General features: G+C 35.5%; 1 protein-coding gene across 1 annotated transcript in view; it reads left to right on the top strand.

Annotated features, from left to right (window-relative positions):
• LOC150099817 (U3 small nucleolar ribonucleoprotein MPP10-like) overlaps nucleotides 1-17,649 on the top strand; it is a 114,075-nt gene that overhangs the window by 64,080 nt on the left and 32,346 nt on the right. Inside the window, exons 6-8 of the mRNA XM_090403678.1 lie at nucleotides 1,487-1,554; nucleotides 8,019-8,156; nucleotides 13,359-13,469. Of these exons, the coding sequence (XP_090259804.1) occupies nucleotides 1,487-1,554; nucleotides 8,019-8,156; nucleotides 13,359-13,469 (317 nt within the window). The remainder of the gene's footprint in view (nucleotides 1-1,486; nucleotides 1,555-8,018; nucleotides 8,157-13,358; nucleotides 13,470-17,649) is intronic.

Below are 17,649 nucleotides of genomic sequence, written 5' to 3'. Positions count from 1 at the left end.
CTGATCAGTGGACTTTGGGGTTCATGTTGTACTGTGGCATGAATGTTTGTGAAAGTTTGTTTGTTGTAGATGATTTTCATCATCTGGCATTTGTTCCACTTCAGTCTTGGAAGAAAATTTCTTGTTTGTTCTCTGGTGTTTGGATGATGTAACTTTTAGCACTTATGTTATCAATTATGCTAAAGCTTTCTGACCTTTCTTGTTTGGGATTGGCATGAAAACATTGCAGTTATTATAAATTGTAAATATTTGAAACAGCCAACAAAGGAAATATTCCAAATTTAAATAATGATGGTTGACAAAGAATAACATTGTCTACAGCAAGTTAAAAATGTGTTATATTGTTCATTAAAATATACCTGCATGAAAGCAAAAAAAAAAAAAAAAAAAAATTAATATTACAGCTCACTGTATATTGTATTTCTGTTGCAGATACACAAAGAAATTTTTTTTCAACCTCTATTACTCGTCATGTATTAGGTTGTTATATTGCTGTTACTTCAAAATAGCTAGTTAAATAGCAGCTATTTTGAAGAGCACAGTGTTTCGAGTTTAGACTTTTTAAAAGAACTATAATTTTATACAGTTCACTGTTGCGTTAAGCAAACGTTCAGTAAGAATTCATGGAAATGGAGAAGAGAGAAATAACACTTATACAGATATATTTTCTGTTTGTGTTAAAGTTTGGAGAGGATGCATTTAAATTCCCAGGTATTCTGTTTTGTCCTGTAACACAATACATTCACAACTGGAATTCATTTCTCATAGAATGATTGCATAGAATTGTTCTTACTGCAAGAAATTTTCACTTGCCTTGCTACTCTCTCTCTCTCTCTGCCTCATCATTTTTTTCTGACTCTGCCTAAGAGACATGAGGCACTTATGAATTGTTAAAGTTGTACTTATGAGACGCATCTTTTAGGAAGAAGGAAAGAGAATCTGAATCCTCCTCATCCTCATCATAAGGAACATTTCCTAGCTCTTGTTTGAATTGGCCAGTCACATGTGGAATGTTTTCTTCCAGAAAGTTGGGTTTCCATCTCACAAGACAAAGACTCACCTAAGACCATATCTTATCTACCTGAACCCAGTAGTTCTGTATTTCAGTCTTAAGTTTTATGTCTGCTAAAAATCATTATTAACTGTCCTTGCTCTTCTTTTGCATAAAAAAAAAACCAACTTGAAATAAATTATACTCTCTCTCTTTCTTCACCCTTTACCCCCCCCCCCCCACACTCACATTGGCATTTCTTCAACCACATTTCACATCTTATTGTTTTGTTTATTATTAAAATAAATACTTACTCTAAATGTTTACAAAAATAAAAGACCATGTAGTGGCAATTATAAATGGCATTCTTTTTTCTTGCTTGAAGCTTTTTAAAGTGTAGTATAAATTTTAATTATTCACAAAAAAAAAAGTTCTGTAAGTCTTAAAATTTGTCATTTTCAATTATTTAAATATATGTTTGTGTCTTTATTTTAGTACCTCTCATTACTCAGCAGACTACAAAGAAACTTGAAGACATCATTAAACAAAGGATTAAAGATAAGGTTTTCAAATTTTACTAATCTTTAAAGTTAGTATATTGTGTTGCTGAACAAAAAGGAAATATTTTCAATACCACCATTTGAAATGAATAGCATTGCTTTGAGTTTTAATTTCTGATTACAGGATTCATTATGATTTTCAAAAAATTGCTTATTATTTAAGGTGGAAACATGAATTGCTCATGCAACTATCCTTCAAGAACAGAATTTGGAACACAGTGTCAGATTTTCATTGTGTGTGTGTGTGTTTTCTCTCCCTTTCTATATTAGGAAGCTTACTGCATTAAGTTAAAAAATAATGATGATGCGTGATATATGTGGGGATTTTCGGAAACTAAAGTTTTTCAGGAAAAAATTAAATTGACGTTTATTATTAAATTCTTAGTATTCATTATAATTTATAATTGCTTATATTATTTATAAAATGAATGCATTTAAATTTTAATTATCAACGTTATTTACTTGATTGGTGGCTCATCTTTATGACGCAATATTTTTGAATATTTAGCGACAATGTTTCTTTAATTAAATTAAAATAGTTTCATTATTGCTTGTCCTTCTACCATTTCGGAATCATAAGATCACAATGATTTAAAAATACTGAATATGGGTATGATTTACCAAGAATCTACTATTTGCTCTTGCTACTTCCAGTCTCTCATATGACTGGTGCGGTATTAACAAAAGATTGCACGACTCAACAACAAAGGCAAGCCAATGATTGTTGAGATGAAATGCTGATTCTCTTCAACCGAATTCCAAAATATCTGAAACTGCCATAACAACATTCACTATCTATTTTTTTTTTTTTTTTAGTTTTAAACTTTTTTTCCTGTGTGTAAAAAGTGTGTGAAATATGCAAAGCTTTTTCATTTATTTTTTCATAAAGTAAAATCAGGGGTGCAAGATATATGCAAGGGCGAGTTATATTCGAGTAAATGCGGTAAATGTAATGAAGCTTCTTTTTCATTTTCTGTTTGTGTTTTTGTATACTTTCGCTGAAATAACTGTATAGATGAAATACTTACTGTATTCTGAAATGCTAAAATTAAATATCAGACAGAAGTATGAGAATGTGATTTACTCCATGTAGTTATATAGTTTCTTTATATAGTTATATATGGCTTAGAAAATTACTTAGTCCTGTCACAGTACAAGAGGAATAAGAGCTTTTCAGGTAAAGATGGGTTGGCCAGTATTATATGAAGATGGTAGTGTTTTTCTTGCTAGATACTGCATCATTTTTTTTTTTCCCAAGCTGTTTTTATGCACTGCTGATATCCTTCCCATTTGGTAATTGATACCATGAGATCGAACTACCTTTGTAGTTCAGCATGATATCTTTCCTAATCGGAACATCTACGAACTCAGCTACTTTCCTGTGTAAAAACTCGATGTAGCTTAAAAATACCAAAGCGCTTTACATCGATTTTTTACAGAGATCAAGTCCCATGAGAATGTTGTAAAAATAACCATGTTTGGCTCTGTATATTTGGTGCTAGGTATTATTGTAAATAACTCTTTGGAAATTAACTGTATTTACTCCTTTAACAAAAATATTTTAGAATGTCAAAAACAAAAGCAATGTTTTGCCACCAGAACATTGTGCAATAGCTCTCTATGAGGGCATAAGAAAGGTTGTTTGCGACTTTTTTGTGTATGAGAAAGTGCTTACAAGCTCTGCACATAAACACTTCCAAAGTCAGTCTGAAAGGTTCAAACGACTTTCTGCTGACCGGCAACTTACGATCAAAAGGGTGCATGGACGAGAACAAAGAGCGGGTTGAACTTAAAAGAAAATGAAAGAGTTGTGCCGAATTCTTAGGGGGTTATAACCCTCCGTGCAAGGTCTCAGAGAAGGCATAATAAAAAGGGACAGAGCCGAGCAGAGAAGGCTTCCAGTCGTCAGCAGAGAGTCATCAGAAGTCGGAACCAGAGCGGAGGCGAGCTGCAGACCATAAGCAGAGTCCGAACCAGAGCAGTGGCGGAGACCAGAAGACGAACCAGAAGAGGTGAGGCAAGACCTCAGTTACTAAAGAGGAGAGCCGAGATCCAGGTGCCAAGAGAGAAAAAGGTGAAGCACTGTTACCAAAGAGAGCAAGATTAGTCATCAGCGGTCAGCAGTTAGTCATCAGTGATTAGAAGCAGAAGTGGCGGCAATTAGAAGCAGAAGTTCCCGAAGTAAGGATCCAGAGGAGAATTTGCCTGTATGCTGAAACCTCTTGTATGTGCTATTTGAGTACCACAGATTGCAGTTCAAAAAGCCCGCTAATATCCCAACGTGATATCGCTGTAGCAAGATACTCCTGAAGGAAGCCTAAAACTCAAGATGAAAGAAAAGCCATAGACTTTAGGAAAAGATTCTTGACTGAATGTGCGATACAGAGCCTCTGTAAGTTACTTCCCTTTGTATATTTTCTCTTATAATCTAGGAGATATGTTCTATATGGACTGTTAAGAATTAGTTTAATAGTATTAAGAAGTGTCCATAAGAGAGTCAATTGGCATGTTAGAATTATTGTGTAGAGGCTTAAGTGCTGTGAGGACATTATGTTGGAGGTTTAATGGATTTTTTACAACACTCAAAAAGAATTAAAATAGAATTTAATACTTCCTATATTTCGTCCTAGTCACTAGGACATATACAGGGATTACAAAAACAATTAATGTAACATGCACACAAAAACTTACAATACTAAGCCCAACCATGTGGTTGACACTAAAGTCCTATCTAGGTGGAGCACCCTCTAAGGGCGGTAGTAGGCGGCCTGGAATTTAAGGATGACTGATGTTTTGGACACCACTCACAGAGTATCATGGAAGAAAACCACCATGCTCTACCACAGCAAATTCAAGAAAGAGAGACTTTTTTAGAAGCAGCAGCAGCTCTCAGAAACCAACCAAATCTTAACAAATACGGTTGCATTAAGCTTCCGAAGATTTGGGAAACACTCATCACCAGAGGTCCCACCTTACATTCCAGGCCACCTACTACTGCCCTTAGAGGGCGCTCCACCTAGATAGGACTTTAGTGTCACCCACGTGGTTGGGCTTAGTATTTTAAGTTTTTGTGTGCATGTTATATTAATTGTTTTTGTAATCCCCGTAGATGTCCTAGTGACTAGGACGAAATATAGGAAGTATTAAATTCTATTTTAATTCTTTTTGAGTGTTGTAATAAATCCATTGAACCTCCAACATAATGGCATGTTAGAAGTTGATATCTAATTTGTAAAAATAACCTCTTTGCGAATAAACTAGAAGTTTAATAAGTTGAATTTGTAAGCAGAGAGTAAATAAGTTTTAGAGTTAAAGAGATTATTTAGTGTTGAAGTGAAAGGGTTCTAATTTTATGCTAAAGATTTTTTCGATGAGTAGAGAAAGCAATCTCCCTGTCATTTGATTCATGTATAATATGTAAATAAATGTGTTTTAAGTATTTGTTAAAAGAGTGCTGCCTGATCCTTTATTTTACAACTGCACTGTTCCTAAATAAATCGTACTTGTGAGCGGAAAACGACTAAGGCATTAAAAGCACAGTTTTATTACTATTACTATTACTATTATTACGGGCAACTCCAGGGAGTCATTAGACTCATCGAGGGAGGCCCCAAATCATATCATCACAACTATTTGACATTTATACAGTATCTATCATACCTCGCCTTAAACTCATTCACTGTCACGGCATCCACCACAGACTCAGGGAGCGCATTCCACTCATTCACTACTCTAAAAGTAAAGAACCCAGCTCTAACACCTTTACTAACCACACTTTTGCCCAGTTTTTAAAGATGGCATTATTACTTAAGAACCATGACTGTTTATTATTATTATTACGGGCGACTCCAAGGAGTCCTTAGACTCATCAAGAGAGGCCCTAAACATCATGTCCATCACAACTATTCAACATTCACACAGTATCTATCATACTTTGCCTTGAACTCATTCACTATCATAGCATCCACAACAGACTCAGGCAGCTTATTCCACTCATTCACCACTCTAAAAGTAAAAAACCCACCTCTAACACCCTTATTAACCACACTCTTGCCCAGCTTCCATGGATGTCCCCTAGTCCTCCCACCACCAGTCCTGTTCTCAAAAATATCCTCTGAATTAATCCTATAGAAACCCTTCAGCAATTTGAATGTCTCAATCATATCTCCCCTTTTCGCCTATCAACCAATTTCTGCAACCCACAAATCTTCAACCTGTTCTCATAAGGTTCATTCCACAGACCTGCTATCATCTTGGTCACTCGCCTCTGGATCCTCTCAACCTCCTCCCCATCAAGAAGAAACCTAGGTGACCAGATCGGGGCACAGTAATCAAGATGGGATCTTATCAAGGCTCAATACAGAGGGACAATAACTTGCTTATCTCTGCTCGTCAAAGTATTCTTCAGCATTCAAGTGATTTGATGAGCTGATTTAGCCACTTTTGTGATGTGCTCCCTAAACTTCAACTCCCTATCCACCAGCACTCCCAAGTCCCTGGCCTCATCAATCTCCTGGAGTACAGTTCCACCAATGTGATATACTGCTGCTAATCTTTTCACCCCAAAATGCATAACCTTACATTTTACCACATTAAATTGACATCCATTCTCCTTAGCCCAGACCTCCAATCTATCCAAATCATCCTGCAAAATTTTGACATCTTCAGCATTCACTATTGCCCTACCTAACATAGCATCATCAGCGAATAAATGAACCGTTCCTCTCAGAGCCTTCCCTAAACTTTGTTGAAGGAAGTTATGCTAGTAAGAGAGAGAGACATCTACTGGAAGTGTTATTGAGTCATATGCCGAATATATGATATACTGATGGCGCAGCCTTACAAATAAATGTTCCAGTGTTCATAGGCATATGACTGATAAAATACGGAAGGTGGATAAACATAATACGCAGTAGAGTAAGTGAGAAAGGTTACGAGAGAGAAAGTGCGCACAGCTGAATAGTAATATAGAATAAAGATAAAGCTAAAGAATAGAGATATAAGGGAATAAAGATATTACAATACAAGTATAGGAAAACAACACATATTGTTACACCTGGTCAGTATGTCACAATCACTGTTGGCCAAATGGCAAAACAGTCACATGTTTAACTGAGACCTTTCTGACCAGTCAAATCTAACACTATTTGATCTTAGAGTTACTTTTTACATGATGCTTGAGAAAGTTCTTGCATCAGCCCAAAATAAATTTTCCTTCATTCTCCTCCAGAATTACCATAGTTATTAAGTTTAATGTGTTATGCTGTTTCGAGATAGGAATTGTGCATCCAATTTACCTATATGAGGCAGGCTACAGGTGCATTGAATATGGTATACTCAGTGCTGGGCTAGGGAAGGAAGGGAATCCTTGGAGGAGTCGAATAAGTTCTTTAATTTTGTAGAATGTTTAAAGATGGCATTAAGGTTGTATTTGTGTAGGATACTAGACAGATATATATATAATATTTATTCTATCTGATATTCCTTTAATGTATGGAATGGCTGCTGTTTTATTGTAATCTAGTTTATTTTTATTATTATTAGCCAGTATTTTTAAGCTTATGGTAAACATTGAAGAAAAGACTGTTGGAAGTTATTAATAGTTATTAAGTTTAATGTGTTATGCTGTTTCGAGATAGGAATTGTGCATCCAATTTACCTATATGAGGCAGGCTACAGGTGCATTGAATATCGTATACTCAGTGCTGGGCTAGGGAAGGAAGGGAATCCTTGCAGGAGTCGAATAAGTTCTTTAATTTTGCAGAATGTTTAAAGATGGTATTAAGGTTGTATTTGTGTAGGATGCTAGACAGATATATATATAATATTTATTCTATCTGATATTCCTTTAATGTATGGAATGGCTGCTGTTTTATTGTAATAAGCAAAGGAATCTAAATCTTCGGTATAAAAGTAAGCAATAGGGGAAGATAACAGCAAGCCCATGGCTGTGCCTTTTTATTTTTTTGCAGGTAAGAAGTATTTTGTCAAACGATTATCAGAAATTGCCAGTCATAAAGTTGCTTCACATGCAAACTTTGTTTGCTTACACTTGGAAAAAGGATTAAACCAAGAATATAATTTCTTGGCATCTTTAATTTATAGTATAACCAAGTGGAAAGACTTTCAAGACTGTTATCTTCTTTTCCTTCCTTCTGTGTGCATATATGTGCATGCACACAGACTGTGGTAGGGTGACTGATGGGTGAATTTCTTCATAGAAACAGTGGAAATTACTTTTGGGAAATTTTTTGCAATTTTGTACAAATAAATATCAAGAAATCTAAAACATTAAAATATTTATATATGTTTCTGCAAAGATATAGTGATATATATATATATTGAACTCACTATAATGGAATGACTTGTGTATAGAACATTCCAGTGCTATTCCTATAATTGTTATTGAAATTTGTGTGTCATTTTTAAATTCCTAATTGATCTGTTCTGTATTCAATAAATTTCAGGCATGGGATGATGTAGAACGAAAAATGAAACCTAAGGAGGAGCTTTTTGAATATAAGCGAAGGGTTATCCTGGATCAAGAAAAGAGCAAACTGAGTTTGGCAGAAATTTATGAAAAAGAGTACGTAAAACAGCAGCAGGTCTGTATCCATTGAAAAGTTCATAATTGTATTTTTGTAAATAAGTTTTTTTTAGGAATGCAGTTGATGTTTTCCAGTGTTCCTGTCTATTTTCATAGTTTTTGTCTATTATTACTGATTTTCACATCATATTTATTAACAGCAGTTATTTCTATTTCCCATTGCATGTTAGGCTCAGTCGCTTGGCAGAGCCAAATAGATTGGCTTCTTTTAAAACTTAATAATGCTCTTGACAGTTAATCGTATTGTATATTATTGCTGTCTAATGTATAACTTCTGGCTGGTTGGCCTGTGCTTCAGGATGAAAAATCCTTCCACCTTCATATACGACTAACTCGCCTTCACATGAAAAGCTCTTAAAAAAGTTCCAACTACAGAAGCTTTTAGGACTTATTCTCTTTTATTAACTAGGTTTCCATAAAATCAAGTTCTCTTCAAAATAAATAGATAAATAAACAAAACATTAAGGCCAGCTAGAGTTATCAAAAAAAAGTAGACTAAGAATGTATAATATTTTTTCAAAACAAATATTATTATATAGCAGTGACACATGGACAATAAGAGAAAGAGATAAGAAAAGCATCACTGCAGTAGAAATGAAATTATATGAGAAAAACAGCAGGTTATGCAAGACTAGATAAAGAGAGAAATGATGACATACTGAAAGAACTAAGCCAAACATCAATAATGAAAACCAGAGGAAAGTACAGAACCAAATGGAACGAGCATCTATAACAAATGGCATGTGATATAATACCCAAGAAGATAACAAACTATACACCAAAAGGTCATAGAAACAAAGGCAGACTGATGAAACACTGGGCTGAGACCAGAACAGGCCACCTGGCCTAGATTGTGAAAGAAGAAGAAAGATTCCATAGAGGTAAAGTTGTTTAGCAGTGGTAGGTGCCAGTAAGGCTAACATGTTAAGTAAAGAATAAAGATATTAATTCATTTAAAGCGTTCTGAAGATTTATTGTGATTTATTTAAGAGTTAATATCACTGGTCTCAAGTAAAGAGCTGAATTTAATATATCCGATTTTGATAATCAGGTTTAGTTTCATGTTACTACATATGTGTCTCATACCTGTAATGAATAACATTAGTGATAGCATGCTCTCTTGCTTGCTTAAGCCCGTAGTTTTACATCAAATGATTTTTCTCTACATTCTTTAGTTGTAAATTCTTTGCTCCCTATAATCTGTTGGGTTCCCCAAGTTGATTTTAGAGACTAAATGTTTGGCTGTATAATGTCCCATTTATCTTTCATACTATCATTAATGTACATATTGAACAGGTAGCAGTCAAGCACATTTTCCTGTATCATCCCACTAGTTACCTGCCTTCTCTTTGATTTTTCCTGTAGTATCTGTCAAATGCCTTTCCAGATGCACCATTTCTTTTGACCAACTTGGCTTGCTTTTTTTTTTTTTTTTTTTTGTAGAAGTGAGGAAATGACTTTGGTTACTTAAGAGTAATAGCTGTATAACTCAGGAGAGACCTCCACACTTTTAAGGAATGTAGAGAACTAACCAGACTTCTGACCTAATGTCCAATTCTCACCTTCTTGTGGTGCACCCTATTAGCATGCTTCACAGTATTAGAGAAATATAGTTCATTTCTTTGACTCAAAACATTTGTTCGATTTCCAACCAGCCCCTTTAGAGCAGAGCACAAAATTAGATATGTGGTTGACACATGGTCGATGCATTAGATAGTTGTAGAAACACTTCAAATTGTAACTGAAAAGGAACTAGCATCCTAACAAGGTGTATTCCAATTGTATTCTACTGATAAATACTGATAAAAATAAATTGATGAAAAATTAACCTCTGTGACAATTGAATGACCAGAGAGACCATACTGGCCATTTTTTCAAAACCAGGATGGGGGGGGGTATTCATTTCAGATTATTTTGTTAGCACAAAATAAATTGGTGTCCAATTATTTAAAAAATAAAAAAAAATCCACTTCAGAAATATTCCATAATCTTAAATTGATGCACAGTTGACTGCCTGTCACATGCACATGACTGAGATTTTTTTTTTTTTTGCTTCCAAATCCACTACAACTCAAACACCAGCAGACCTTTTTGGTTCAGAAATTGAAAACAAAATTCAAATTATGCAGATTTGATTCAGTGCTTGTCATCCAGAAAAGTGTGATTGCCGAGCTCAATGATAGGTTTAGATGCCTACCAGCATTGTTTTGAAAATTTGTATGGACAATGTAAACATTATATTGAGTGAAGGAGAGATTATATTAAAAATAAATGAATAATTCATTTTTCTGTAGTTGCTCTTTATTTTTATAGAAATTTTGTCTCATTCCTTAAATATTACATAATTATATAATGTTTTTATTGTTTTTATGGCTATTTTGCCTGCTTCTGTTTAGGAGTGCCCCTGTTTTAATATCATTGGCTTTTTACACACTAATTCTTAGGGCATTGTAGATGTGTATTTACAGACAAATATATGTAGCATAATGGAAGAAAATTCACACATACCTTTTCTTGGATGTTGTTGCTAGTCTTCTTTCTGCTGTGTGCATATGTCTGCTGTTATGGTGTTGGAATGGAGTGGGGGGCTTAGGCAATGTAGAAGAATTAAATTGAAAAACCCATTTTTTTGTATAATGTATGTATATTATTATTAAGGGTGGGCGGAGCACTTTTTTTATAGGGTGGGAAAAGATGAAGGGGGTTGAAAATAGCAACTGATTTTTTTGAGGGAGGGGAAGGAGTTATGAGAAAAGGGGATCAGGGAGGGGGTTGACAAGGTGTGAGCTGTTTCGACTATGTTGGTCGTTGTCTGAACTCATGGAGGAAGTGAACGCTATGTCAAGTCAGCTAGGTGTTTCTGCCTTTGAAGTGTTTGTGTTATCGCCTATTGTTCAGGGTTGTGACCTCAATTTTATATTGTGAAGCTTCCAACATTCGGAGATTATGTAAGGACGGTGGACGTTGATTGAGTTCGTGTCACATTTTATGGCTATTGTTTCCGATATTCTAATCATTGTTTCATTGTCTTGTCTGTCTATTATGATGGCCTTGCCTTGTCGATTTGCAGGGTATGTTTTTGTTCAGGGGCATGAACTGCTATTTCTGTTTTCCCTGTACTTTGTATTCTAATTTTCTTTTTGATATTGCGTATTTTAGTGTTTAAATGTTCTGGAATGGGGATGTTACAGTCACGGAAGTGTTCTTGTAGTCTTGCCCATAAAGCCTGATGGTGGAACCTGTGTAGGTGATATCACAGTCTTTTTGGCAGGGAAATTTATAGACTACGTTGTGGTGTTCAAATATTTCTTTGTGTGAGTGAGATTTAGTGGGTTTTAGAAGATTTGCCAATTTTTGGTTTGTGGTGAATACCAGTTTGTGGTCAGTATATTTGAAGATGTATTTGTAGGCTTTGTATGTGTTCTGGGTGTAGGGCAGTTTGATAATTTTTTGTGTTGGGAAGTTTGTTTTGGTACTTGGGTTGTTTTGATGGGATTTTGTTGTCCTATTTGCATAATTTATTAGCTGTGTGGGATAGTTGCGATTTTTAAAAATCTGTTAGTTTTTTTATTTCAGTGTTCAGATAATTATGGTTAGTTGAAAACTTATAGGCATTTATGAATTGTGAAAGGATGACCGATTTTTTGACAGAATATGGATGGTATGAGTGGAAAAGGAGATAGTTTCCGATGTGCGTGGGTTTGTGGTATATTTTCGTGGCTATTTTGTTGTTTTTTCTGATTAATGTCAAGTTTAAGAAATTGATGGATTTGTTCTGTTCGGTTTCTGTGGTGAATTTTAGTCTGTTGCTGTAACTGTTTAAGGACGCTTGTAAGGCGGTGATGTGTGTAGGATGTCCAATACACAGAATATCGTCCACCACGTATCTGCCATAAAAGGTGATGTGGGGGGGCCTCTCCTACTCCCCCCCCCCACATCACCTTATCAAACTGCCCTACACCCAGAACACATACAAAGCCTACAAATACATCTTCAAACATATTGACTACAAACTGGTATTCACCACAAACCAAAAATTGGCAAATCTTCTAAAACCCACTAAATCTCACTCACACAAAGAAATATTTGAACACCACAATGTAGTCTATAAATTTCCTTGCCAAAAAGACTGTGATATCACCTACACAGGTCCCACCATCAGGTCTTTATGGGCAAGACTACAAGAACACTTCCGGGACTGTAACATCCCCATTCCAGAACATTTAAACACTAAAATACGCAACATCAAAAAGAAAATTAGAATACAAAGTACAGGGAAAACAGAAATAGCAGTTTACGCCCTTGAACAAAAACATATCCGACAAATTGATTGGGCAAGGCCATCATAATAGACAGACAAGACAATGAAACAATGCTTAGAATATCGGAAACAATAGCCATGAAATGTGACATGAACTCAATCAACGTCCACCGTCCCTACATAATCTCCGAATGTTGGAAGCTTCACAATATAAAATTGAGGTCACAACCCTGAACAATAGGCGATAACACAAACACTTCAAAGGCAGAAACACCTAGCCAACTTGACATAACATCCACTTCCTCCATGAGTTCAGAAGACGACCAACATAGTCGAAACGGCTTGCACCCAGTCAACCCCCCTCCCTGGTCCCCTTTTCCCATAACTCCTTCCCCTCCCTCAAAAAACAGTTGCTATTTTCAACCCCTTCATCTTTTCCCACCCTATAAAAAAAGTGCTCTGCCCACCCTTAATAATAATATAAATACATTATACAAAAAAAATGGGTTTTTCAATTTAATTCTTCTACATTGCCTAAGCCCCCCACCACCACCACTCCATTCCAACACCATAACAGCAGACGTATGCACTCTGCAGAAAGAAGACTAACGACAGTATCCAAGAAAAGGTATGTGTGAATTTTCTTCCATTATGCTACATATATTTGTCTATAAATACACATCTACAATTCCCTAAGAATTCGTGAGTAAAAAGCCAATGACATTAAAACAGGGGCACTCCTAAACAGAAGCAGGCAAAATAGCCATAAAAAGAATAGCTTTAAGAGGAGTAACATGGGATTTATCCCAGAAATAATACCTATATAATGTTTGTCTTTTCTTTTTTTAATTGAGCTGTAATGTTTGTCTTTTCTTTTTTTAATTGAGCTGTAATGTTTATCTTTTCTTTTTTTAATTGAGCTGTACATTAATTCAATAGGTAAAAAAAGAAGATGAAGAAAAACCAGAACACACTGAAATAAAGCAAATGATGTCAACACTGTTCTATCAGTTAGATGCATTATCAAACTTTCATTATGTTCCAAAACCAGTGAGTACAATGATAGAATAACAATATGTATGCCTTTATTATTTTGTGAAGTTTGGATTATTTTATGTGTATATATATTTATTTTTTTTACTTTCTAATTATTTTTCAATTTGCCAGCTTTCAGCAGGATTTGAACTGTCTCTGAAAAACAAGTTTATTATATTTTTAATATCATTGTGGATTTCATTGAAGGTGAAACATATTGTTCCTTCAAGTTAATCAATGCATTTTTTGCAAGTTCATCCAAAATACATGGCAGAATATACTTGATGTCATAGTGTCTATGAACTCATGGTTTATCTCGTGTAAGAGCATATAGCTCCTGGTGGTGGGGATCATTTGTTTAATAATTCTCTCGCTTCATAAATCTTGCACTACTAGGTAAAATTATTGATCCCAAAGAATGGCAAAATTTTTCAAACTAGTATCCAGTCATTAATTAGCAGTAATTCCTATATAATAGGACATTGTCATAATAAAAAAATGGAATGATCTAACAAATTTATCAACAGATGATAACTTCCTACCTTCTCCTGCTTTCACTTCTGCCATGGCCCTATCAACAAACATAGCATGTTTAGTTGGATTATGAATCTATTCAAATCTATGTTTACTCCAAATGAAATTGAGGTCTCAAAAAGGATTCCATCCATCCAATTTTCATCCATACTTAGAACAGTTGAGTCTCTAATTGGGGATTTTAGGCAATTTAATGTAGTCAGCTTGCCATTCCTCTGTAGCATCCCTCTAGGAGTAAGTGTTTTTATGTCTGTAGGTATGTGTTCACAAGGCCAGTTTGCCTGTTTTGAAGAATGGAAAACCTGAGTTTCTGGGAGAAAAGCCCTGCACCTCTGTATGAGGCCAACTGACTCACCTTTAACTGAAAATCTCTGATAATTTCTTTGAAAAGAATACATTATTGAATCAAACTAGAAAACGACTTCAACAAAGATGTGTTTTTCAATAATATAATATTAAAATACATTCAAAATGAAATCCCCCCCCCCTCAATTCTTATCTATAAAGCAGGTAACAAAGACATTACAGTCATTGTTGACAGAACTTATTATTATTATTATCTAATACCTTCATGGAGTCAAGGACTCATCGAGGGAAGCTATAAATCACCCAAACCAGCTGTCATACCTTCCCTTAAATTCATTCACACTAGATGCACTCATTACCCCTAATGGCAAACTATTACACTTACTTACTGCTATCTGAGAGAAAAACCTAGCTCTTACCCCTTTGTTGACTGTGAACAAACTTAACTTTCTTGGATGCCCCCATGTTCTCTCCCCCACCTTCCATATAATGAAAAATTTCATCAGATGCTATCCTATAACACCCTTTCAAAGGTTTATATACCTCTATCATATCACCCCCTCTTTCTCCTGTTTGCCAGAATCTGTAATCCACATACTTGCAATCTGTCTTCATAATCTATATCCCATAAATTATTATGGATATAATCTTTGTAACTCTTCTTTGCACCCTTTCCACAGCTTCTTTATCCCCTTGAAACCTGGGAGACCAAATCTGTGTACAATAATCCAGGTGTGGTCTTATCAAAAACCTTATAAAGAGGCAAAACAACTTATTTATCCTTACATGTCAAGGTTTGTTCCAACATTGCAATTATCTTCTGAGTTGTATTTGGAACTTTTGCTATGTGACCTTTGAACTTCAAATTCTATCCGGCAATACACCAAGATTCCTTGTTTCCTCAGTTTCTTGTAGTATAACCCTATTGATATAATATGCTGCTGGAAATTAATTATGCCAAAGTGTATAATTTACACTTCCTAACATTAAACTGATAGCCATTTTCGTTTGCCCAAATTTCCAGCATATTCAAATCATTTTGTAAGTGCTGAATATCAGTAGATCTTGATTGCTCTGCCTATCTTCGCATCATCGGCAAACACATCTCATGTTAGACCCTGCCTGGTGTCATTAATGTATAGACTGAACCCTGAGGTACACCACTGGTTATCTTAAATCTGGAACATGCACACCCACTATATTCCACTTTTTGATATCTGTCTGTCAACCATCCCCTTGTTATGACGTTGCTTTCTCTAAAAATCTTAATGCTTTCCTTAATGTAATTTCTTTCCCTATACTGTGATCTATCCCTTCCAGAATTTTCTAACCTTAACCTCCGAATCACCTTTTGTAATTTCCCTATGAAAGTGAAAATTAGCCACCAACTAAGAGTGAATTCTCTAGACCTTCTTTCTGGGGCCATCTCCTTTTCAGACACTGACAAATTCGTTTTTTAAAACTATGCCAGTCACAGTCCTAGGACAGAAGGATCCTTGTTCAGAGAGACCTTCCCAGAATCTTAACGCCTATTTTATCTAAAGTTCTACAGCGTTTGTAGAATTCTTAGCTTGCAATTGTGACTCTAATGTTCTAAATTCCCCTTTCTTATTCCTTTTCATATAGGTTCAGATTTTATGAGTGGTAAGTTGATCTCATGCTCAGACAACACTCAGGTTTACATAACAAAACATGTTTATTAGGATCTTACAATTAGATTCAAATACAAGAATTTAATCAATTAAACACTAAATCAAACTGGCGAATACAAGTGAACATTCTAATAAATAATCAACAACTGTAGCCTCTAAGTTAATCAGTTATACACATAACATTCACAATACAAAATTTCAAATCAGATTCTATCTACAATTCTAGCTCCTCACATTAATTTGGTCACACACATGAGCATAAGTTTTCAGACAACCAGTCTAATGAAAACACCAACAAATTGCTAAGCATATTAGTTATTCAAAGTTCCCTAAGTATTTGTCCATAATTTCCTTTCCACTAGAAACTGATTCACCTTTGCTTCTAATACTATTGGAAAATAAGTAAGAAAGTTCTGTATGTTACCATCACTGTGTCAGATTACCATCTCCGCCTGGTCCATCTTCTTTTGTTGGATAAGACTCTGCACTTCCATCAGTTTGCATCCACGTGGGGGGTCATGTTGTTCATCCGATAAGGCCTTTCTCTGCACTTAACGATGCTAGCATTTGTCTCGATCTTTTCCGGGTCACTATGGTCAGCGTTCCCGCCTTTGGGAAATAACTTTCTACTGCTTTATTCCGGTGGGACTTCTATCGACAGCCCGAAACAGTGGACGCCAGCATCTCGCGTACTGTCCATTTGGTACCCATCAAGCATTCACAAGGAAGAGCTCGCCGTCCGACATCGTAGTGCATTCTTCTATTGGTCAGCTACCCCAGGTCCAAGCGAGAGGAACAAAACTTGAGAGAGCTTGAAGCTCGTGTGAATCCTTACTTATTCTATCTCTGTTGCGCCTTCTTTTCCGCTGCAGAAATCTTCACACGGCACTTTCCCTTCTGCCCTTAAGCTGTTTCATCATAACTCTTCTCCTTGAGGAGTGCTCTTTTCAGGGAACGCGAGCTCAATTCGCCTTCTGCGTAAGCCTTTGCCTCAGGCATTATACCAAACTGGGTAGCTAGCACGCGACCCTTGGACTTTTGTTTACACTGGATATGCCTTTCACATAGAATACATGTTGATCGCTACAACTTATAAAACGGAATTTCTATTTAGACGAACAAAATTCATTTTTTCTTTGTACTTCACATTAAAGTTATTCAATTATGCTCCCTTTTTATAATTTGTTTCCTTACTATAGTACAAGTATCTCTTAGTTCTTTTATTCTTGTTAAATCTTGAATGAAATAATTTTAATGAAAATTCCTCATTCAAGATCTAACACCCTGATCCAAGTCAAAAGGTCAAGAGTTTATATTCCAATCCCATATTCTCCAGTTTATGCAACAGCCTTTCGTGTGGTATCCTATGAAATGCCTTAGAAAAATCCAACATTATCAGAGTGTATCCATTTTCTTTATCCAACTCAGCCATAACATTGTTATAAAATATGAGCAAATCGCTAGAACATGATCTTCCTTTAGTAAACCCGTACTGCTCCTTGCATAGTATAGCTTGTTTGTCTGCCCATTTTTGCATGCAAGTTCTTACCACCTTCTCTAAAATCTTCGCTACCACACCAGAGATACCGATAGGTCAGTAGTTAGACACATCAGTTTTTGTACCACCCTTGTACAATGGAACTACCAAACATTCCTTCCATCCTGTGGTATCATTCTTGAGCTGAGACTCGAATTATACCAAC

The sequence above is a fragment of the Typopeltis vanoorti genome, chromosome 14 (assembly GCF_054136105.1).
Source record: "Typopeltis vanoorti isolate ZY-2024b chromosome 14, IOZ_Tvanoo_1.0, whole genome shotgun sequence".
Classification (NCBI taxonomy): domain Eukaryota; kingdom Metazoa; phylum Arthropoda; class Arachnida; order Uropygi; family Thelyphonidae; genus Typopeltis; species Typopeltis vanoorti.
This window is presented reverse-complemented; position numbering and strand designations above follow the sequence as displayed.